Source organism: Melospiza melodia, chromosome 26, assembly GCF_035770615.1.
Source record: "Melospiza melodia melodia isolate bMelMel2 chromosome 26, bMelMel2.pri, whole genome shotgun sequence".
In the NCBI taxonomy this organism is placed as follows: Eukaryota; Metazoa; Chordata; class Aves; order Passeriformes; family Passerellidae; genus Melospiza; species Melospiza melodia.
Window position 1 is genome coordinate 6,767,460 of NC_086219.1, and position 21,689 is coordinate 6,789,148.

Sequence of the window (21,689 nt, forward strand, 5' to 3'; positions counted from 1 at the left end):
CCAGAGCATCAATCCTGCAGAACCTGGAGGGAAATGTGGGATTCCATCCAGCTCTGGGGCACTGCAGCCCCAGGATATCCCCACCGCGTCCCTCGAGCCCTGCCGTGTCCTGGAAGGTGCCACAGATCAGGTCCAGGGAGGAAATTCCTTTTCCTCCACTGGAAAAAGCCCAGGGGATGTTTTGTGGCACTGGAACTCGCTGTGTTTATGGGCAGCAGCTCCAGCCCTGCCGGGCTGAAAACATTTCCGGGGAATTGCAGAGAGACAAACAGGAGATCTGGGTGGGCAGAGAGCAGGGCAGGCCCTGAGCCGAGCTGGCAAAGGGAATTCCAGGGCAGGGAAAGCAGCACAGAGCAGCCAGGGGAGCTCAGGGCTCTGTGTCACCTCAGCAGCTGGGGGGGCAGCAGCTCCCTGCTCTCCCCATGGTTAATTAAGCCCCACATTAATTAAATCCTGCAGCCCAACCCAGCGCAGGGATGTCAGAAATTTGAGGAGCTCTGCCCACAGTCAGGTTCAAAGCAACCCCACAACTCACCCAGCCTCTCCTGCACCACCAAGGGCTTCTTTCCCCCAAATAATGTCTCTGGCAAATAAATTAATGTTTTTGGAGAGGGGGTTGACTCTCTGTTGTTCAGCTCATGGTTCAGTTCATCACTTTGAGTAATTTCAACCATTCTGAGGCATCTTCCCTCAGTCTTCTTAATTAAACAACAAACTCCCCAAAGTATTTGCTGAGCTCCCAGCCCAGGGGATTTTGGAGCCTTTGTGCAGCACTGAGAACGTTGGAGCCTCTCTGTGTGTCCTGGACCAGCTGAACTTTCCAAACCACTTCCCTCTGGCTCTTGTCCCTGCCCACCTCTGTTGGGGGTGTTATTGTCACCCTCAGTCCCTCCCAGCCCCTTCTGCTCCCCAGCACTGTCAGGATGCTCCCACCTTCTCTCCTGGGCAGGGAGCACTGCTTGCACCACCTTTATTGTCCATTTATTTTCCAAAATCCATCTTTGGGCCTCTGCAGAGCACCCAGGACAGCTCTGGGGAGCTTTTGCAAGAACAGTTCCAAAGCTGCCTCTGAGGTGCCCCCTCCTCGGTGTCCCTGATGCTGAGCAGGGCCCAGGTTGTGCTGCTGGGAGCCCTGAGGCTCTGCCCCAGCTGAGGGAGGAGCTCAGGCTTTGCCTGCTGGGAGCTGAATCTCTGACAGGAGCTGAATCTCTGAATCCTGCAGCTCCTGAATCTCTGACAGGAGATCTGGGCCAGCACAAGAGGGGCACAGCCACAAGTGGATTCCCAGCCTGGGGAGTGCAGGAGGGGCTGCTGTGGATTTGGAGGCTCTTTGGAGCAGCAACCCTGCACCTCTGCTGCCCTGGAAGCACATCAGAGAGCAGGCACAGCTCTGGGGGAGCCCTGCAGAGCCAACAGAACCTGCTCCAGACTGAGCTGGGCTGCTCGGGGTGGCTGCAGAGTCACTGGGGCAGCCTGGGCAGTGCCAACACCCCTGGGCTGGTCAGGGGGCTTTTCCTTTGGCAGGAGCCAGGGGAACCCAGCTGCCCTTGGCAGAGCTGGGGGCACCAGAGCTGCTCTGGCCAGCACAGACCCTGAGCAGGGAAGGGAGGCAGGGAGGCAGCCTGGTGCTCCTGCAGCTCCCACACCTTCCCCAGCCCTGTTCCACAAACGGCAGAGCCAGAACACGGCGAGGGCTCAGTCCTGACCTTGCTGAGAGCCTTGAGCAGCACAGCCCCACAGCCCAGGCCCTGGGGCAGCTCTGCGGGCTTTGGCACTGCCCAGGCTGCCCCAGTGACTCTGCAGCCACCCCGAGCAGCCCAGCTCAGTCTGGAGCAGGTTCTGTTGGCTCTGCAGGGCTCCCCCAGAGCTGTGCCTGCTCTCTGATGTGCTTCCAGGGCAGCAGAGGTGCAGAGTTGCTGCTCCAAAGAGCCAAATCCACAGCAGCCCCTCCTGCACTCCCAGGGCCAGGCAGAGACATCAGCCCTGCCCAGCTGTGGGATCTCAGCACTCAGGACTGATGTGCAGAGTGACCGAGACCACCCTTGGGGGGCTCGGGAGTCCTGGAATGTTGCCAGCAGTGTCTGGTGGCTGGACTTTGATCCTACACGGGAGACGACACCTGTATGAGGATGGGAGGATTTCACTGGGGTGAATGGTGAAGGGATAAGTTAGTTAGAGTGAAACACAGGGTTTAGGATTTCTGTACAGGGGGGTCTAAAGAAGTAAGATGGAGGAATTGGGGCGTGTCCTGTCCTCCTCTTCTTCTTCTTCTTCTTGGCCTCCATCTTCTGTGGTGATGTTGGCACTTTGGGATTGGTTATTACTAAAGGTGCACTGGTTAATAAGGGTAAAAGGTATTGGGGAAAATGATAAATATTGTATACGTAATTTTGAGTATAAAGATAGGTGACCGCCCCGGGGGCTCTCAGTGTGCTCATGGCTGGCTGCTGTGCAGACTCTGTCGGGCCGAGAGAAAATCTTTTAGATAAACAATTAATAAACACCGAGAGCGAGAAAAGACCTGAAGCCTCTTCTCGTCCTTTGAAGCACGGGCTGCCCAAGGCCACCCCGGGCCTTTCCAGGCCACCTAAACAGCCAAGACACCGACACCCAGCCCCTGTGGGCACCAACAGCCCAGAGGTGAGAACACAAACACTGCACCTTCACCCCTCTGCTAATTGCCAATCCCAGCACCAACACCAGGCACCAAAGGGCTGGGGAGTTATTCAGCCTCTAAATTATTATTATTATTATTGTTATTGTTATTTCTGGGCTGGGGCTGTGCTGGGGAATTCAAGTTCAAACAGAGATGAGGAAGCCAGGGAAGCTTTATTGGATTGCAGCCTCACCAGGTGTCAGCAGAACTGAGGAAGGGAAGGAAGGGGAGGTTTGGGAAGGGAAGGTTTGGGAAGGGAAGGTTTGGGAAGGGAAGGTTTGGGAAGGTTTGGGAAGGTTTGGGAAGGGAAGGTTTGGGAAGGGAAGGGAAGGCTCCTTGCAGAGCCCTGAGGCTCCAGCCCCACTCAGACCCTGCCCAGCTGCTCCCTGGGACTCCCAGGCCTGGACAGAGCAGCAGCTCTGCAGGGAAATGTGAGGAAATGTGAGGAACACCTCGGCACTCAGGTCCTGCCTGGTTCAAGCACTACTCAAGCCCATCTTACCCATTTGTTCTGTTTATTTAACTTCAAAGAGGTGCACACTAAAGCATTAGGATTTACTGGTTTGGATTCCTCTCTGTACAAGTTCTTTCAAACAGCTTTGAATGCACAAGGCTTTAGAGATAGAAGCGCTGAAACACAAGATAAAACAAATCTAAATTTCAAATCACTCCATGAAGAAAAATTGTAGAAAATAAAAACAAAACAAAACAAAACAAAAAAAAAGGAAACAAAACAAAAAATATTCCAACAGAAAACTGCAGCACTCCTTGGGAAAGGGACAGACAGCACGAGGAGGGACACAGAGGGTGGAAGGCAAGCAGTGCCCAAAGCTTCTCCGTGCTGGCAGCTCAGGGGATGGAGTTCAGGAGGTCCTGGAGGAAGCTGTCAGGATCATTGATTTCTGACAAGAGTCCTTTGAACACAAGAAGGCAGAGAGAAGGATCAGCCCCTGCTGGTGCTGCCCAGGGATTTGTGCTGGGCCATGTGTGAGCCACTGACAGCTGCAGGGTTATTTTAGGGCTGGACACGAGCAGGGCAGACCCCGCTGGCTGCAGGAGCAGGAGGGACTGAAATGTGAATTTATTCAAACACTGAATCCACATGGAGCTGCTCTGGGGCTCCCCAGCTCTGCTCCCTGTGCTGGGCAGTGACAGACTGGCCTGGGGCAGGTTTTGAGAGAGGAAAGAGCAGCTCCAGCTTCCCTGCAGGTTTTCAGCATCCCCTGACTCCTGGAGGCACCAAAACCCAGGGGGAGCAGCTCTGGCTGCACCCACCTGCTGCAGGTCCCATCTGCTCAGCAGCCCCAGAAGCCCCAAACCAGCCTCCAGCTGTGCTCCAGATGTGTCACAGGGCGGGGGGCAGGTTTTCCTGCCTCAGGTGAGTGTCCCAGCAGTTTGGGATCCTGATCCTCCTCTCCCTTCCCCTCCCCAGGAGCTGCAGCAGTGTCAGGAATGCTGCTGGCTCCAGGCACCAGCTGCACAAGGCAGCCTATAAAAGGTCAGGCAAACACTCACCAGCCACATCCAAAAACTCAGAAAAGGTTTCCACTGGCATGAACTCCTCCTGGAAGGTTTTCAGGGCCTTGTCTGCAGCCTCGTGGATGGGCATGTCGTTGTGTCTGATGAACTCAGCCAGAGAGAAGGACCAGCCTCCCTCTGTGTTACTGGTAGGCACCTTCTGGCAGGGCACAAACACACCAAATCAGGCCAAAAGAATGAGTTAATTAAAAAAAAAAAAAAATTACTGCAAACCCTGGTGCCTTCTCCCATTGCTCCTGGATTTCCATCCCTGGCTCCTGCAAACAACCAAGAGAGGAGGAAATTCCCCGACTGCAACTTCATGATCCTTTTCTGCAGGATGAAACAAGGTCCCAGGCATTCTCTCACCCTGAGCACTGAGCCCTCTCTGCAAGCTGCAGGTTTCTGTCTGTCCCTGGCTCCTTCCTCACCCAACCACTTCCCTGGCACGGCCTGGAATGTCCTTCCTTCCATGAACAATGAACAGGAGAAGTAAATAAATACACAATACAGGAGTGCTGCCAGCTGGAGAAGTCTCTCAGTTCTTCAGCTACTGAACTGCAATGGCTTCAATGAGCACAGGCAGCTTCTTGTGGCCTTTCTGCTTTTACAAGGTGCAGAAGGAAAAAGAAGGAAAAACCCTTCCCTGGGAGGGTGGGCAGGTGCCCAGAGCAGCTGTGGCTGCCCCTGGATCCCTGGCAGTGCCCAAGGCCAGGCTGGACAGGGCTGAGAGCAGCCTGGGCTATGGAAGGTGTCCCTGCCCATGGCAGGGCTGGGATGGGATGAGCTTTAAGCTCCCTTCCCACCCAAACCATCCTGGGATCCTGTGAAGTTCCATTTCCAAGGACCTTGGAGAGAAGGGCTTCAAATTTTGATTTCTATTTCAAGCTCATGGCATGGCTCAGGTAGGAAAGCTGAAGTGGGGCTGAGCTGGAGGTGCTGCAGAGGAGCTGCAGGGCTCTCCTTACCTTGAACATGTTGTAGATGAGATCCACGAGGGCCCAGAAGAGCAGCCCCGAGCGGTACGTGGCGTATTCCTTCACTGCCTTGTCTGTCAGTCTGGGGAGGGAGAGCAGCTCAGTTATCACTCAGGTAATCTTTCTGTCATGGTGGGGAACCCAGAGCATCCCTCTGGCTGCCCTGGAGGCTCCAGACCCTGGCAGGGGGCTCAGAGACCTTGGCACAGAGTCACAAACACCCGTGCCTTCAGTTTTAACCCATGGAAACAATTCCCAACTTTGTGTGAAGATGTGCAAGCCACAAGAGTTTGAGTAGAATGTTAGTGAATTTATCACAGGGTGAAAAAGTAGAATTTTGGGGTTTTTAGAATGGGGGTTCAAGAGGCAAAATGGAGGAATCTGGGCATGTCCTGTCTTTCTCCTTCTCCTTCTTGTCCTCCATCTTCTGCTGTGATGGTGACACTGTTTGATTTGTTTAGAATAGAGACAGACTGTCTAACATAGGTGATAAGTATTGGAAAATTATTGTCAATAAAGCACACCTAGTTCTTGGTATAAAAAGCCAACATCACCCCAAGGGTGTCAGTGTGCCACAACCTGACCTGCTGGACAGATCTCAGCAGGTCAGAGGAGGAATGTAACAGATAAGAGAAAATAAACAACCTTGAAAAGCAGAGCTGAGGAATCTCGACTTTTTCTTTGAGCACGGGGCTGGGAAAAAATACTTTTTAATACCTTGGGAGCCATTCCAGCAACAACAAACCCGACATGATGGGGCTTTGGTACCCCCCTGATGGCAGCAGGAGCAGCCAGAGCCCAGCAGTGACAGCAGGGAGGGCTCTCAGGGAGCTTTGCTGGGTGTTCCAGGGAGCTTTGGGCACCTGGGGCTGTGCTGTGACCAGGGCAGCTCTGCCAGCCAAACCTCCTTCCATGGAGGGAAACGAGCACAGAGGGAACTGAAGGGCTGAGACCACACAGGAAATCAACAGCAAAATGGGGAAAACAATGTACAGCCCTTGTTTGTGTGTCACTGCAGCAGATTCCTAAAGGAATGACCAAATCCAGGGGGTATCAATGACACAACAGCTTTGTGCTTCCAACTCATAAAAGCATTTCTGCAAGACTCTGAGGGAAATCTCTTGAAGAAATGGAGGAATTTCCATTTAATATATCCTTGGTTATTCTCCTGCCAGGAAAGGACTTCTGGAAATCCAGCACCTGGGTTTGGAGCAGCAGGAATGCCCTAAAAGGTGCAGAGCTGTGCTGGGACAGCAGCTCCCAAAGTCTGCAGGATTAATCACAAACAGGTTCTGGCAAGGAGGAGCCTCCTGCCAGCAGCTCTCATGGCTTTGGAATTTCTGTGCCTGTGCTGCTCAGGTACATCTGCCCCATCATGTGCTGCTTCCTGCTCAACACTCCAGAGCTCTGGAAAAACAAAAATCCATTTTTTGTGCACCCAGGAGTCACAACACAAACAGGGGCTCCCACTGCAACTGCCCCAGCCTGGGCTTTTCTGGGGGGAAATGAACATTGTGCTGCTCTTATTAAAAAGCTCCATTTGTGTGTGTGTGTGTGCCCTTAAAACAGACATCTGAGTAGGTGGCAGCCTGCTCAGGCAGCTCAGCTTAATTATTTAAAGGAAAACCAATTAGTAAAGGTGACTAAATTTCCATGGGATGAAGAGACTCCGAGCGAGGCTAATTCTGGCCTCCCAAATCCTGCAAGCCAGACTTCTCCTTTCATGTCAATGGGTTTGATCTAATTGCAGTCTGCTCCTTTAATTGAAAACTAAAAGGCCCTTGTGGGTTAGGGCTGGGAGTTACCTTGAGGAGCAGCTGCTCCATGCAGGAGCTGCTGGTTTCACTCCTGCAGCTGGACAGGACAAAGCACAAAGCCACACTCTGGGCAAGCCTTGCCTTCCCTCTGGGGTGTTTTAGAGAGGTCACAGTGGGGAGCAAAGGGAAAACAACCAAAATGGGCTTTTCCTCCCCAATTCCATGTGAAAGCTACACTGAAAACCAGGATTTTTAGCCAGAATTTATGGTTCAGTAACAATAAATGCTTGATTCAGTTCTTTGGGATCTGTAAGTTGTATTTACAAAAACTCAGAATTGAGATCCATTCTGGGAATTTCATCTTTGGGTTTAAATAGGAAGTGTTACCAAAACAAGGGAGGTGCTGAGCATCTCCCCCTGGTTCCTGGGGTACCACCCCTCCTGGCAGAGCCAGAAGCCTTTTTTGGCTCAATTCTCCCCAAATCTGTGTGACCCTGGCTGGCCCAGCTGAGGAGTTGCATGGGCACCTCCCCATGGGTGGGATTTGCTGCCTTGGGATGAGGGAATGCAGAGCCCTCCTGCCCTTCCCAGGATTTACAGGAGATCCTCAGCTTTTTGGAGAAGCACTGGGGTCCCTGCAGTGGTTCCTGCCCCTTTTTAAGATGCTCTGGGGGTTCCTGCAGTGGTTCCTGTCCCTTTCTGATATATTCTTGGGGGTCCCTGCAGTGACTCCTGTCCCTTTTTAAGATGCTCTGGGGTCCCTGCAGTGACTCCTGTCCCTTTTTAAGATGCTCTGGGGTTTCTGCACTGGTTCCTGTCCCTTTTTGGAGAAGCTCTGGGGTTCCTGCAGTGGTTCCTGTCCCTTTTTAAGGTGCACTGGGGTTCCTGCAATGGTTCCTGCCCCTTTTTAAGATGCTCTGGGGTTCCTGCAGTGGTTCCTGTCCCTTTTTAAGATGCTCTGGGGTTTCTGCACTGGTTCCTGCCCCTTTTTGGAGAAGCTCTGGGATTCCTGCAGTGGTTCCTGTCCCTTTCTGAGATATTCTTTGGGGTTCCTGCAGTGGTTCCTGTCCCTTTTTAAGATGATCTAGGTGCTCCTGCAGTGACTCCTGTTCCGTTTTGGAGAAGCACTGGGGGTTCCTGCAGTGGTTCCTGTCCCTTTTTAAGATGCACAGGTAGCAGTGAGTCCTTGGCTGTCCCCAGCCCTCACCCCAGTGCTCTGGGAATGGAGCTGCTCCCAGCCAACACCCTGAACATGGAATGCTAATTTTAATGCTTTGCATGCAGACATTTCCCTGGTGTCACAGCCAGTGGCTTCCTCTCTGCCTCAGCCTACAAATTCAAGATATTGGCACTTATCTGCAGAGCCTTTCACCATCCATCACCCTCTTCCTGATTTTCCACAAGAATAAATAAGCACAGAGCTTGGAAATCAGAACTGCCATATTGCTATTTCTGAGAGGCTTTATCAGAGGGAGGCTTTGTGCTCCCTTAGTCTGCAGAGATTAAAGAAAGCCCTTGAATAAACCTTGACATAATTCCTGAGCAGTTTCTGAGTGTGCTCCCCTGAAATTCCAGACATTGGATGCTTTAGCTGGAAGTTCCTGGCTCTGCCTGTTCCAAAGTGCTTTTATTGCAGCACCTGTGCTTGGGGAAGGAACAGAACATCCAGGGAGGTTTAAAAAGCAGCAAACCCACCCTGGCCTTAGCTCTGCTGCACCCCCTGAGGCTCCAGGACATGCCCTGGGTCTGTCAGACCCCCAGGAAATAGGAAACAGGAGCCAGGGGAGGCTGAAAGCAGCACAGGGATCAATGGAGGAGCCCTTTCAGGGCTCTCTGCCTCTTCCAAGAGCACTGGTTCATGCTGGGTTTGTGCAACTACAATGGAATGACTTTATCAAACACCTAATTAATGTCATCAGCATAAAAATGCCCTTTAAGGCGACTTAGAATAATAATGAATTGATTCCTAATTATGACAGCTATTTCAAATCATCCTTTCAGAAACTGGAATTCCCTTTCCCTCTCTGGCAATATTGTGCCTTTGTCAGGCAGGCACAGCCACTTATTCTTGTGCTTCAAGTGCCTGACAGCTGCTATTGATTTTTTTCTTTTTAAAAAGCAATGGCATTTGACTTCTATTTCTATTTTTCTATTTGAGGGAGGCTGGAGCACTGATCAAAAGGGCCCAGAAGGAGCTTCCTTAGGGAGGCAAACAGGGATGAGGCACAGCTCAGACAGCCCTGGGGGAGGAAGAGGGAAAAGCTTCATTTCCATGGATCAGTTCATTGATCCACTCCAGAATGAAATCTCCTGCTCAGAGCAGCTCTGGGGGGCAGCTGCAGCCACTCAGGGCCAGGCTGGACAAGGCTGAGAGCAACCTGGGCTGTGCTGGCTGTCCCTGGGTGTCCCTGGGCTCTGGGGCTGTCCCTGAGCTGTGCTGGCTGTCCCTGGGCTCTGGGGCTGTCCCTGGGCTGTGCTGTGGGTGTCCCTGGGCTGTGCTGGCTGTCCCTGCCATGGCAGGGGGTGGCACTGGGGGGGTTTCAGGGTCCCTCCCAAGCCAAGCCAGGCTGGGATTGTGCAAAGGTTACTCAGAGGGGCTGACAGCTGGTGTAAACTACACACACTCCATTGGCTGTGAGTGGGGCTGTGACACGAGCAGGTGGGACAGCGACACCAGTGGCTCTGTGAAAGTAACACAAGTGGCTCTGTGACAATGACAGGAGTGGGTGTGACAGCGACAGGAGTGGGTGTGACAGTGACCCCAATGGCTCTGTGACAGTGACCCCAGTGGCTCTGTGATGGTGACACAAGTGGTTCTGTAACAGTGACATGAGTGGGTGCGACAGTGACACAAGTGGGTGTGACAATGACACGAGTGGCTCTGTGACAGTGACATGAGTGGGTGGACGGTGACATGAGCAGCTCTGTGACAGCGACACAAGTCCTGTGCCAGTGACCGTGGGGCTCTGTGACAGTGACATGGGCAGGTGTGCCAGTGACCCCAGTGGCTCTGTGCCAGTGACACAAGCAGCTCTGTGCCAGTGACCCCAGTGGCTCTGTGCCTGTTCCAGTGCCCGTGGGGCTCAGTGACAGTGACACGAGTGACTCTGTGCCTGTGCCTGTAACATGAGCGGCTCTGAGTGACACAAGCCCTGTGCCAGTGCCCCAGTGCCCGTGGGGCTCTGTGCCTGTGCCCCATGGGGCACTGTGACAGTGACCCCAGTGGCTCTGTGACAGTGACCCCAGTGGCTCTGTGACAGTGACCCCAGTGTCTCTGTGACAGTGACATGAGTGGCTCTGTGACAGTGACCCCAGTGGCTCTGTGACAATGACCCCAGTGTCTCTGTGACAGTGACATGAGTGTCTCTGTGACAATGACCCCAGTGGCTCTGTGACAGTGACATGAGTGGCACTGTGACAGTGACCCCAGTGTCTCTGTGACAGTGACATGAGTGTCTCTGTGACAATGACCCCAGTGGCTCTGTGACAGTGACATGTCTCTGTGACAGTGACATGAGTGGCTCTGTGACAATGACCCCAGTGGCTCTTTGACAGTGACCCCAGTGTCTCTGTGACAGTGACCCCAGTGTCTCTGTGACAATGACCCCAGTGTCTCTGTGACAGTGACCCCAGTGGCTCTGTGACAGTGACATGAGTGGCCCTATGACAGTGACCCCAGTGTCTCTGTGACAATGACCCCAGTGTCTCTGTGACAGTGACCCCAGTGGCTCTGTGACAATGACCCCAGTGTCTCTGTGACAGTGACCCCAGTGTCTCTGTGACAGTGACCCCAGTAGCTCTGTGACAATGACCCCAGTGTCTCTGTGACAGTGACATGAGTGGCACTGTGACAGTGACCCCAGTGTCTCTGTGACAGTGACATGAGTGGCTCTGTGACAGTGACCCCAGTGGCTCTGTGACAGTGACCCCAGTGGCTCTGACAATGACCCCAGTGTCTCTGTGACAATGACCCCAGTGTCTCTGTGACAGTGACCCCAGTGGCTCTGTGACAGTGACATGAGTGGCTCTGTGACAGTGACCCCAGTGTCTCTGTGACAATGACCCCAGTGTCTCTGTGACAATGACCCCAGCGTCTCTGTGCCCGTGGTGCTCTGTGCTGTGCCCAGCCGGGGGTGGCACTGACCTGCTGGCCCCTCCGGGGGACACCACGCGCGCGTGGGCGGTGACGAGCAGGCGGCGCAGGATGTCCCCGCGGATGGCGCGCCAGCGCTCGGGGGGACACACGTGCAGGGCCAGCACGGTGTAGTAGTGGGGCCCGTCCACCTCGAAGGCGCTCTCCACCCACTTCTCCCGGGGCTGCTCCAGGAAGCTCTGCAGGTTCTTCTCCTCCCGCGACGTCGCCCGGGTCCTGCAACACACAGAGAGCCTCAGAGGGGCTCAGCTCCAGGTGCTCAGCTCCAGGGGCTCAGCCTGTGCTCCCCAGCTCCAGGGGTCAGCTCCAGCTCCAGGGGCTCAGCTCCAGGGGCTCAGCCTGGGCTCCCCAGCTCCAGGGGCTCAGCCTGTGCTCCCCAGCTCCAGGGGCTCAGCTCCAGCTCCAGGGGCTCAGCCTGTGCTCAGCTCCAGGGGCTCAGCCTGTGCTCCCCAGCTCCAGGGGCTCAGCCTGGGCTCAGCTCCAGGGGCTCAGCCCGTGCTCAGCTCCAGGGGCTCAGCCTGTGCTCAGCTCCAGGGGGCTCAGCCTGTGCTCCCCAGCTCCAGGGTCAGCCTGTGCTCCCCAGCTCCAGGGGCTCAGCTCCAGCTCCAGGGGCTCAGCCTGTGCTCCCCAGCTCCAGGGGCTCAGCCTAAGCTCAGCTCCAGGGGCTCAGCTCCGGGGGCTCAGCCTGTGCTCCCCAGCTCCAGGGGCTCAGCTCCAGCTCCAGGGGCTCAGCCTGTGCTCCCCAGCTCCAGGGGCTCAGCTCCAGCTCCAGGGGCTCAGCCTGTGCTCCCCAGCTCCAGGGGCTCAGCCTAAGCTCAGCTCCAGGGGCTCCGCTTCTGCTCAGCCTGTGCTCAGCTCCAGGGGGCTCAGCCTCTGCTCCCCTGGAGCCCTGGGTGCTGCCCCTGCACAGGCACACAGCTGGGCTCCCCCAAATTCACCCCCTGACTGAGGATTCGTTCCCAGTGGGCACCACCAGCTTCCCCCAAACTCATCCCTGGTTAAACATTTTCTCCCAGTGGGCACCATCAGCTTTTCCCAAATTCTTCCCCTGGTTGAGGATTTTCTCCCAGTGGGCACCACCAGCTTCCCCCAAACTCCTCTCTGGCTGAGGACCTGCTCCCAGTGAAGCAAACACATTTTCCTTGGAGTTGTGGGTGGTACTAGAGGTCTGCCAAACAGCTGCCATTGCCCCAGTGGAAGGTAACATCACTGTAGAGGAATATTTCCACTTTTTTGAGAAAAAGATGAGTGGAGCCAACTCCCACGGGACACCCCACAGCCACTGCAGCTCCTGCAGCCACACCTGGATCCATTTATAAAATTCCTCTACTGCAAAAGCAAAACCTGGGAAGACACAGGCCAAATTCAACCCTAAAGACACTGCACTTCACTGCCAGCTTATATAAATATTTTATCCTTTTCCTCCTTTCCCTCAGAGCTCCAGTGTCCCAGGAGTCCTGACAGCCCAGGGGTGACAGTGCAAAGCACGTGTCACAGGAGACTCTGGGAAGCTGCATCACACTTTGCCACATCTGTGGCTCTCCTGCAGCAGGCAGAGGCTGCCAGCCAGGTCAGACCTGTGACTCTGCAGTGAGATAAACTCTCCCTGTCAGGCATCAAGCAGCATCCCAGCAGATGAAGCTGTCAGGGCTGTGTGACCTTTTCATCTGCTAAAAGATGCAGCTGGGAGCCAAGTTGTAGCTCTTTATTTTCTCCATTTAATATTAAAAATTCTGTCTGGGAAGTACAGAAGGCTTTTTTTCCACGTCTGCCCAGCGGGTTCTGGGCTCTGTGGTGCCAACAGCAGCCTAACAAGATGAAACAAATAGTTCCATTTATTTGTCTCCCAAAGGATTGGGAAAACAATAGCACAGGGATCTGGAGATAGATATTAAAAACAAAAGAGAAATTGTATTACAGCCAAAACCTTGATTAGTTCCAGGCGGGAAAGTGAGAGGGATTTCACTGCACTGCATTTGGAGTGACCTTGGTGTGTATTTTAATATTTATACCCTCATCTAATTAGTATTACTTACTAATATCTAACTCCTCCAATAGAGGATAGACATGGGCAGCCCATTTCTGCAGGATCAGAACAGCTCATCTATTCCAAAGCATCTGGGTGCCCATGGATGTGGCCACACAGCCTCAGGCAGTGCCAATGCACTGCTGCTTATGGGCAAAAATAATAATGGTAACCTCCCAAAAAAATTGAAAATATCAGGAAAATCTGGTGGACCTGAACCCTCCTCCAGGATGTCAAATCTGGAAACCAACCTGTGTTATTTGAACACTGAATAAAACTGCATCAGGGTTAAGTTTTCAACTAACAATGATTTCATCGCAATGTCTCTTCTGCCTGCTCAGGAGAAAATTAAGCTGGCAGAGTTGCTTTAATGTAATAACCCTGTTGCTCACCCCAGAGGTAATAATTACATCTAAAATGGAAAGAGAAGCTAATTCCCAATTGCTTTTACTCAATAGGTTCCCTGTTATCCGGCATGTCCAGGCTTCACTCCCAACAATGCAAATCCTTAACAACCCACTCAGGATGCGCAACCCTCCCAAAACTTTATGTGATTTCCCATCTGTGCTGGCCCGTGCAGAGCTGGGGGAGGGGGGCAGGGGTGGCACTGACGTGTTGAGCACATAGAGCACGGTGTGGATGATGTAGGGGATGAGGTGGATGTTGCTCTCGCGGCCGCCGCCCCCGGTGTCGATGCTGAACGACTGCTCCATGGCGAAGCGAAGGAACAGCAGCTTGATGTCGTGCACGTTCAGCTGGTACGTGGGCTCCCTCTGCCCCGTGCACTCCTGCAGGTACGTGTTGTGCCTGAAAAACACCAGGGGGCCTTCAGAGAGCTGCTCCTGCCACGGCACAGCCCCTCCTGCAGGTTTGTGTTGGGCTGAAAAATACCAGGAGATTTCAGAGAGCTGCTGCTGCCACAGCACAGCCCCTCCTGCAGGTTTGTGTTGGGCTGAAAAACATCAGGGGGATTTCAGAGAGCTGCTGCTGCCACAGCACAGCCCCTCCTGCAGGTTTGTGTGGGGCTGAAAAACATCAGGGGAATTTCAGAGAGCTGCTGCTGCCACAGCACAGCCCCTCCTGCAGGTTTGTGTGGGGCTGAAAAACATCAGGGGAATTTCAGAGAGCTGCTGCTGCCACAGCACAGCCCCTCCTGCAGGTTTGTGTTGGGCTGAAAAATACCAGGAGATTTCAGAGAGCTGCTGCTGCCACAGCGCAGACCCTCCTGCAGGTTTGTGTGGGGCTGAAAAACACCATGGGGCTTGCAGAGAGCTGCTCCTGCCTCAACACAGCCCAGGAGCACAGCAAGCACGGCACAAAAACTCACAAAGGCAGCCCGGCTACCTTGGAGTAACCTCCCCAAAGGGAGGCTTTCAGCTCACTCTGGCAAATCCAATTCCAGCTGCAGATATCTGTGCACACATCAATACTGTTTTCCCATGCCCAGGACCTGGGATACAGCTCCTGGCTGAAGTGCTTCCAGGATGTTGCCACTCTTGATTCCACAGAATCACAAAATGGTTTGGGTTGGGGACATTAAAGATTTTCCAGTCTCAACCCCTTCCATGGGCAGGGACACCTTCCACTGTCCCAGGTTGGTTCAAGTTCTGTCCAACCTGGCTTTGGACACTGCCAGGGATGGGGCATCCATAACCTCTCTGGGCATCTTGTGCCAGTGCACACCTCTACACAGGGAAGACTTTCTTCCCAATATCTGATCTAAACCTAACCCCTGTCAGGTTCAAAATTTCTAATGTGACATTACAAACCCAGCACAAGGTAAAGCAGAATCCTGACATCAGCATCTCCATCTGCTCCAGACAGCTGCTCAAGTACCTCAGTACCATCCAAGAGAAGTCTGGAAATCTACACCAGGGAATCCACTGGTGTCAGAAGGTTTCTTTTGTACAGTAGGGGCTCACTGGGCACAAATGAATCAACACTGCATCTTCAGCTGTGACTGGGGGCTAAGGAGGCTCTGAAATTATTTACATGAAGCCAAGGAACAAACAGACATCTGCACTTTTTTAGGAGATTCACTCCTGATGGTAGAACCTGAAATGGCTCCGTTTCACCAAGATTCAGCTGCACCACCTCTGATCCCAGGATTTCAGGGGAGTGTGTGGCAAGGATCTGACTCAGCCAGATGCAACCAGCTGGGGAAGAACCTGCCTGTACTCACCGTGCCAAGCACGTGGCAAAAGCAGACTCTGGCACGTGGGGCCCCCACACTGGCAGGAGCCCATTGCACTTGGTGTTGGCATTTTGCAGGGCTGCACTCTCCCACTCCTCGCGGCCCCGAGCGAGCCTGCACAAAGAGACAGAGCACACCAGGCAAGTCAGCAGGATGCAAGCTTCTGTCTAAGGAAACATCCCCAAAATGACAATTCCACAGCTTCTCTCAATGCTGGACTTGGCAGAGTCCAGGGCTGAGCAGTGTTAAAGCAGACCCCGATGGAGAAGCCCTGCGGAGTGATCAACAACCCAGCCCACCCAGAGTCCCACAGTGATCCCAAAGCACCTGGAAAGGCCTCCAGCCCAGGCTGAGGGGCTGTGTGGGTGTGGGCACATACCTGACAGCTGCCAGGTGGCAGTCATAGTGCACAATGTTGAAGTGGGACACGGTGCTGTAGCCCTGCTGCTTGCGGGGCTTGTTCTCAAACTCCTCGAGCGCCACGCGCTTGGTGAAGGTGTAAATCCCCAGCACCTTGGTGGGCTGCAAGGACACACAGCTGCCTTAGCAAGCTCTGCTACTCATCTCCTGCTCTTTCCACACCACACTGAATTGAACCTCTTCCACTCCCAACCTTGTGGTATTCACACATTCTTTGAACAGAGACATAATTCTCTCTCCCAAGATTTTTGCTGGAGAAAGCTCAGAGAAAGAAGAAAACAATTCTTATCTTCTCTTGCTGCATCTGTTGTTTGGCACATGTGGGATGTGTTATGCAGATTGTTTGCTGAAAAGGGATTTGTTAATTGGACACTGGTGATGGTTGTTTTGACTGATTGATCAATTAGGTCAAAGCTGTGTCGTGACTGTTGGAAAGGGTCACAGGTTTTTGTTTGGTATGGTATTAGTATAGTATGTAGTATAATATTATATAGCTTAATAAACCATTTGTTCAACTGAATCACAGAGTCAGAGCATGCTAGTCCCCATTTTGGGGTTCCTTGCATTGATACCAATCTCAAACTTAAACTGGTCCTGTGTTTTTCCAGCTTTCACTGAAAACACACTTCCCTTTCCCAGCCACCTCTGGAATTACTGATCTGAAGAACCAACCCTGAGACTTCCTGATCCTCCAGTGCCAGCACTTGTGCAACCAGATACTGGCAAGTCCTATTAGGAGCTGAGAGGGCTCTGAAAATGTGTCTCCCTTCACCTGGAACTTCAATCTCCCATCACCATTACCTGAAACTCCTAGCTCCTACTACCTGGAACTTTTAGCCCCCACTACCTGGAACTCTTAGCTCCCAGTACCTGAAACTCTTAGCTCCCACTATGCAAAACTTTTAGCTCCCACTATGCAGAACTCTTAGCTCCCACTATGCAGAACTTATAGCTCCCATTACCTGGAACTCTTAGCTCCCATGACCTGGAAGTTTTACCTCCCACCACCTGGAACTCTTAGCTCCCACCACCTGGAACTCTTAGCTCCCATGACCTAGAACTCTTAGCTCCCACTGCCTGGAACTTTTAGCTCCCACTATGCAGAACTTTTAGCTTCCACTACCTGTAACTCTTAGCTCCCAGTACCTGGAACTTGTATCCCTCCCGGCAGATGCAGCAGGTCAGTCCTGGCTCCTCTATCAGCTCCTCCATCTGTTTAAGCAGCGCAGTCTTGGTCACCACCTGGCCCTTCTCATTTGTCTGGAAGACAGAAAAGCTCAAGCAGGTTAAAAACAATGACAAACCACACCATGCCCACCACTGGCACTGGAATGCCCATCCCATCTCCTCTGTTCCCTCCTGGCAGCACCAGGCAAACGGGGAGGCTGGAGCTGTGCAATATCCATCAATAAATCACACATTTCCTGCTGAGGCAGCTTGAGCAGGGCAGGAAGGAAAGCCCTGGAGGAGCAGAGCCCCCAGCCATTACCGTCATGCCCAGGGTGCCCAGGGCCTTCTGCCTCATGGCCATGGCCATCCTCTTCTTCTCGGCGCGTGTCTCCTTCCGCGCGGCGTCAATCTTCTTGTTCACCTCGGGGTGCTCCCTCAGAGCCTCCAGGAGGTTCTCTGCCAACGTCCCAATGCCTTCATCACTCGACACCTGCTCCAGTTTGTGCAGGTTGGAGATGGAGTCTGTTCCTATTAGCACCTGGGGGATGGGAGCACAGCACTGCTCAGGAGGAGGGGACTCGGGACAGTGACTGTCCCCCCTAATCCTACAGGGACAGCTGGGCAGAGCACTGAGCTGCAACCACTGTTCCTTCCTTTTTTAAGGCCCTAAAAACTGTGTGTCAGTCTGGGGCAATTTGCCTCTCCACTGGTCATTACCAGCTCAGATGGGGATGTTGGATGAAACGTTTATTTTGTGATAAGACATTGTATTGATGCCTTCAAACACCAACAATCACGTCCTGGGGAGCTTATCAATAATTACCTTCTCTTCACACTGGTGTGTCAATCTCACACCACACAGCAGGAAGAAATATTCAAATCAGAATCTCTGACTTTTCCAGATGGATGCCTGAAGCTGCCCAGCAGAGGCTCAAGGCACCAAGACAAAGACACAGAGTCATGTTCCCAATCTTCTCATGTGACACACAAAACTCAGAGGATGCTCTGCAAAGGCAGAACTTGCCCAGGGAATACTTGAACAGCTTCCACATCTATGCCTACTTTAAGATTCCAAACAGAATTAACAATTCTTATAAGAATTTCACATTCTTATAAGAAAATTTCACATTCTTATAAGAGGTAAGCTCAGGAGAACTGGATTTTCTCTCTGCTTTATCCCCCAAACAGAATTCCCTTCAGACTAGGACCAAAACCTTCTGGTGGAAAAAAGTTGTGAGCAAAACTGTTCCAACTGTGATGAGGATGGCAAAACAAAACCCATCAAAAATGAGTGTAGAGCCAACTCTTAGAGGAGTTTCTGCTCAGGTGCAGCCCCAGAGCAGAGTGCCAGGGCCCTGGGCTCACCTGTGTTGCAGGGTGCTGCGTCGCGAGGCCTCGGAGCAGGCGCAGGATAAAAGGAAGTGCAGGTCGAGATAAGAACCTCTTCCATATGTCTGCATCCAAACTGCATGGAACACAAAAGGCAGCAGCTGGGGGAGTGTCCCAGACAGCAGCGTGGCTCCAGGCTGCAGGGAACACTCCCTCCCCCCTGTGTCCCTGCTCAGCTCATTAATGAAGGGACAGTCACACTCCCACTCCCATGCTGTGCACGGCCACGGTGCCAACTCTGAGCCTGGGGATTTGTGTTCATGAGTTGGCTACCAACAGCACAAACTCTGTTGCTGTGAAACAGGAGAGGACAGGCAGGAAACACAAGGATTGAGATATCCAAGAAATCAGCTTGGATGGGTATCAAATGGGAAGATTTCAGGGTTTTTAGGTCATCTCTATACGAGCACTGCCTCACCAGACCTCAGCACCACAGCTCTGAATGCTCCTGAATGGGAACTTGTTCATGGATTTCTTGGGAGATTGTGGTGATGGGATGAGGAGGATGTCCAGGGCAGTCACACACATTAACCACACACATTAAATAGTGACTCTTACTTCTTTGCACTTGGAATGTGCTTTTTCATGTAATCCAGGGCATTCTGTGTAATCCCCTTCTGCAGGATGAGATCTTTCAGCTGATGGCCGTTGCTGTTGTTCTTTATTCCTGCTGCTATTTTACAGAAGCAGTCCAGGAAAACTTTATCATCTCCACTGTGCTCCTCATCATACCTGAACAAAGAGAAGAGATGGTAACTCTGCCTGTAATTCTCACTGAATGGTGTACCTGCCCCAGCTCAGAGACTCAGAAAAGCTATTCAGGCCCCTGTCACCTCAAAATGCTCTCTCTGAAGACCTATTCCTCAAGCTAGACCTCACACTTTTATGTCAAAAATGGCTCAGAAGTGAGAGAGGAAATGAAGCTGAAGCCTGGCTGTTGGGATTTTAGTTGACTAGAGACTGGAAAAGTACAAAGCTGTAGCTAATATTGAGTTTTGCACTTGTTAGATAGCGTGTCCTTAAGCCTAGCTGTAGTATGATAACAAATAGTGAAGGAACATGAGAAAAGAGAGATGTAACCTGTAACCCCTAAAGAACGGAGAAGAGCTAATGTTGTAGTGTAACCAATAAACAGTGTAAATTACAGAATATTCATGAGCTTATTACTTGCTGTATAAGTGTCTAATGCTCTCTTCCATAAACAGAACTTGCTAATAACTCATATTAAGCCCAGAGTTTTCCCTGCATTAGACTGGAGTAGCACCAATGAGGAGATGAAGGCAGAGACGTGTCACCAAAACCATTTCAGGTGCCTTTAGCTGAGCTGTGCCAACATACTTATCAAAGTTGCAGTAGGGCTTGAAGCGATCCACCAGGATCTGCATCTTCTCCATCTCCCCGAAGCTCAGGTAGGGGATGATGCGCAGCAGCCCCTGCAGCACGCTCAGGTTGGAGCGCACAAAGGTGCTGTTGATCTGGTCCAGCAGCATCACCAGCTGGTCCTTGTCCCCTGTCAGGAGGAGGTTGCCCTGTGAAGCAAAAGCAGCAGGATTTATAGTCAATAAATCTACAAGGAAATTCTCACTCTGGGAGGTGGCGGGGTACTCCTGTTGTGAAGGGGTGGTCACTGATAAAAATAAAATTTAGTCTTGTTCTCAGAGGTCTCATGGAATGGCTGCACCAACCCCTGGCTTATTCCACGTGCTGTTAAAGCATTTTCCAGCCAAAAGTCTAATAATTCCAACCCAAAGCACACCAGATTCCTGTTCACCCACAGCTTCAAAAGATGAGTGAGAAGCTCTTCTTGTTCTCAGTCTAGATGAGAAACAGTTTTATTCTCAATTAGCTGGAAAATCAATCATGTTTTCAACACATACAAAAACACTCCAAAAAACAAGGCCAAGCTGTGTCTTTTCTTGTCTCTCACTGGCCCGTGGCCCAAAACAGGCAGGAAAGGATCCAAGCAGTGCCTAACAACCCTCACCCAACCATGCAAGACTCATCCTGACGCAGCCTCGCAGTGCTTTTGGTTCAGGGCCCTCCTCGAGCCCTTCCCCAGGGCCTGCCAAGACCTGCCAGAAGTGGAACGAGGGTCAGACTCCACCAGCACTCCCCTCCTGCTCCTGGAGCTCAGCATCCCTGTGAGCAGGGCTGTGCAAGGCCTGAATCCAGGGAAAGGAGCCACTCACCTTGTCCTCGCTCAGGGGCTCCGCGTTGGATTCATCCAGAATGATCTCCATGATGCTGAGCACCTGCTCTGCCACTGCTGCTCCCCCGCTGTCCTTGCTCTCCTGCTCAGCCACCAGAGCCTGCAAGACATGGGAGTGCTCAGGGGAACAGCAACAGTTACTGGTTTGAGGTGGGAAGGGGCACTGGGACACCAGCAGTCACTGGTTTGAGGTGCTCAGGGGAACAGCAGCAGTCACTGGTTTGGGGTGGGAAGGGGCACTGGGACACCAGCAGTCACTGGTTTGAGGTGGGAAGGGGCACTGGGACACCAGCAGTCACTGGTTTGGGAAGGGGCACTGGAACAGCAGCAGTCACTGGTTTGAGGTGGGAGCAGTTTCTGGGACACCAGCAGTCACTGGTTTGAGGTGGGCACTGGAACACCAGCAGTCACTGGTTTGGGGTGGGAAGGGGCACTGGAACAGCAGCAGTCACTGGTTTGGGGTGGGAAGGGGCACTGGAACAGCAGCAGTCACTGGTTTGAGGTGGGAAGGGGCACTGGGACACCAGCAGTCACTGGTTTGAGGTGGAAGCAGTTTCTGGAACAGCAGCAGTCACTGGTTTGAGGTGGGCACTGGAACACCAGCAGTCACTGGTTTGGGGTGGGAAGGGGCACTGGAACACCAGCTGGTTTAACTGCCCCCACACTCCCACCCATAACAGATAAGGAATGTCCAAAGGATAATTAGCAGTGCCAGCACATCAATATTTCCCATCTCACGTAGCTGTCACAAGGCAGCAGGGCAGGCAGAAGTAGCTTAAATTCATTGGAATCCATGGAAAACCACTTCTGGAAGTCCAAGCTGTCCTTACCAAGTTGAGAGTCCCCAGCATGACATTCAAAGTGTTCATCTCTGGCTTGACCAGCTGCTGCCGGTTGATTTTCACCTTCACACAGTAACTGAAGAGTTTTAACAGCACCTGCAAAATACAGAAAGGGATTCTCTGTGGGACTTCACAACGAGGGGGGATTTTGCTGAAACTGAAGCAATAGTTTAATACAATAATAGACCTGATATCCAGACTGCTGGGATACAGTACACCCCAGATTTTCACATAAATATATATGTGTGTATATCTTAGCACAGCTTTGGTTTTCAGATATGGCCAAGGCAGAAAACAATTCCTCCAACAAGACAGGATTTGGTCTTACCAACTCCTCAGGTTCTAGACATTTGAAGTTTTGTAAGGAATTGTTACCCA

At 52.3% G+C, this 21,689-nt stretch overlaps 1 protein-coding gene across 1 annotated transcript in view; it reads right to left on the reverse strand.

Moving 5' to 3' along the window:
- Window positions 1-3,154: 3,154 nt before the first annotated feature.
- Window positions 3,155-21,689, reverse strand: part of UBR4 (ubiquitin protein ligase E3 component n-recognin 4) — a 99,310-nt gene continuing 80,775 nt past the window's right edge. Inside the window, exons 93-106 of the mRNA XM_063176898.1 lie at window positions 21,300-21,407; window positions 20,450-20,569; window positions 19,599-19,789; window positions 18,819-18,992; window positions 18,237-18,336; window positions 17,191-17,409; window positions 16,848-16,961; window positions 15,661-15,803; window positions 15,270-15,395; window positions 13,700-13,894; window positions 11,053-11,277; window positions 5,143-5,233; window positions 4,172-4,334; window positions 3,155-3,570 (exon numbers count right to left, since the gene is read on the reverse strand). Of these exons, the coding sequence (XP_063032968.1) occupies window positions 3,506-3,570; window positions 4,172-4,334; window positions 5,143-5,233; window positions 11,053-11,277; window positions 13,700-13,894; window positions 15,270-15,395; window positions 15,661-15,803; window positions 16,848-16,961; window positions 17,191-17,409; window positions 18,237-18,336; window positions 18,819-18,992; window positions 19,599-19,789; window positions 20,450-20,569; window positions 21,300-21,407 (2,034 nt within the window). The 3' untranslated portion in view covers window positions 3,155-3,505. The remainder of the gene's footprint in view (window positions 3,571-4,171; window positions 4,335-5,142; window positions 5,234-11,052; window positions 11,278-13,699; window positions 13,895-15,269; window positions 15,396-15,660; window positions 15,804-16,847; window positions 16,962-17,190; window positions 17,410-18,236; window positions 18,337-18,818; window positions 18,993-19,598; window positions 19,790-20,449; window positions 20,570-21,299; window positions 21,408-21,689) is intronic.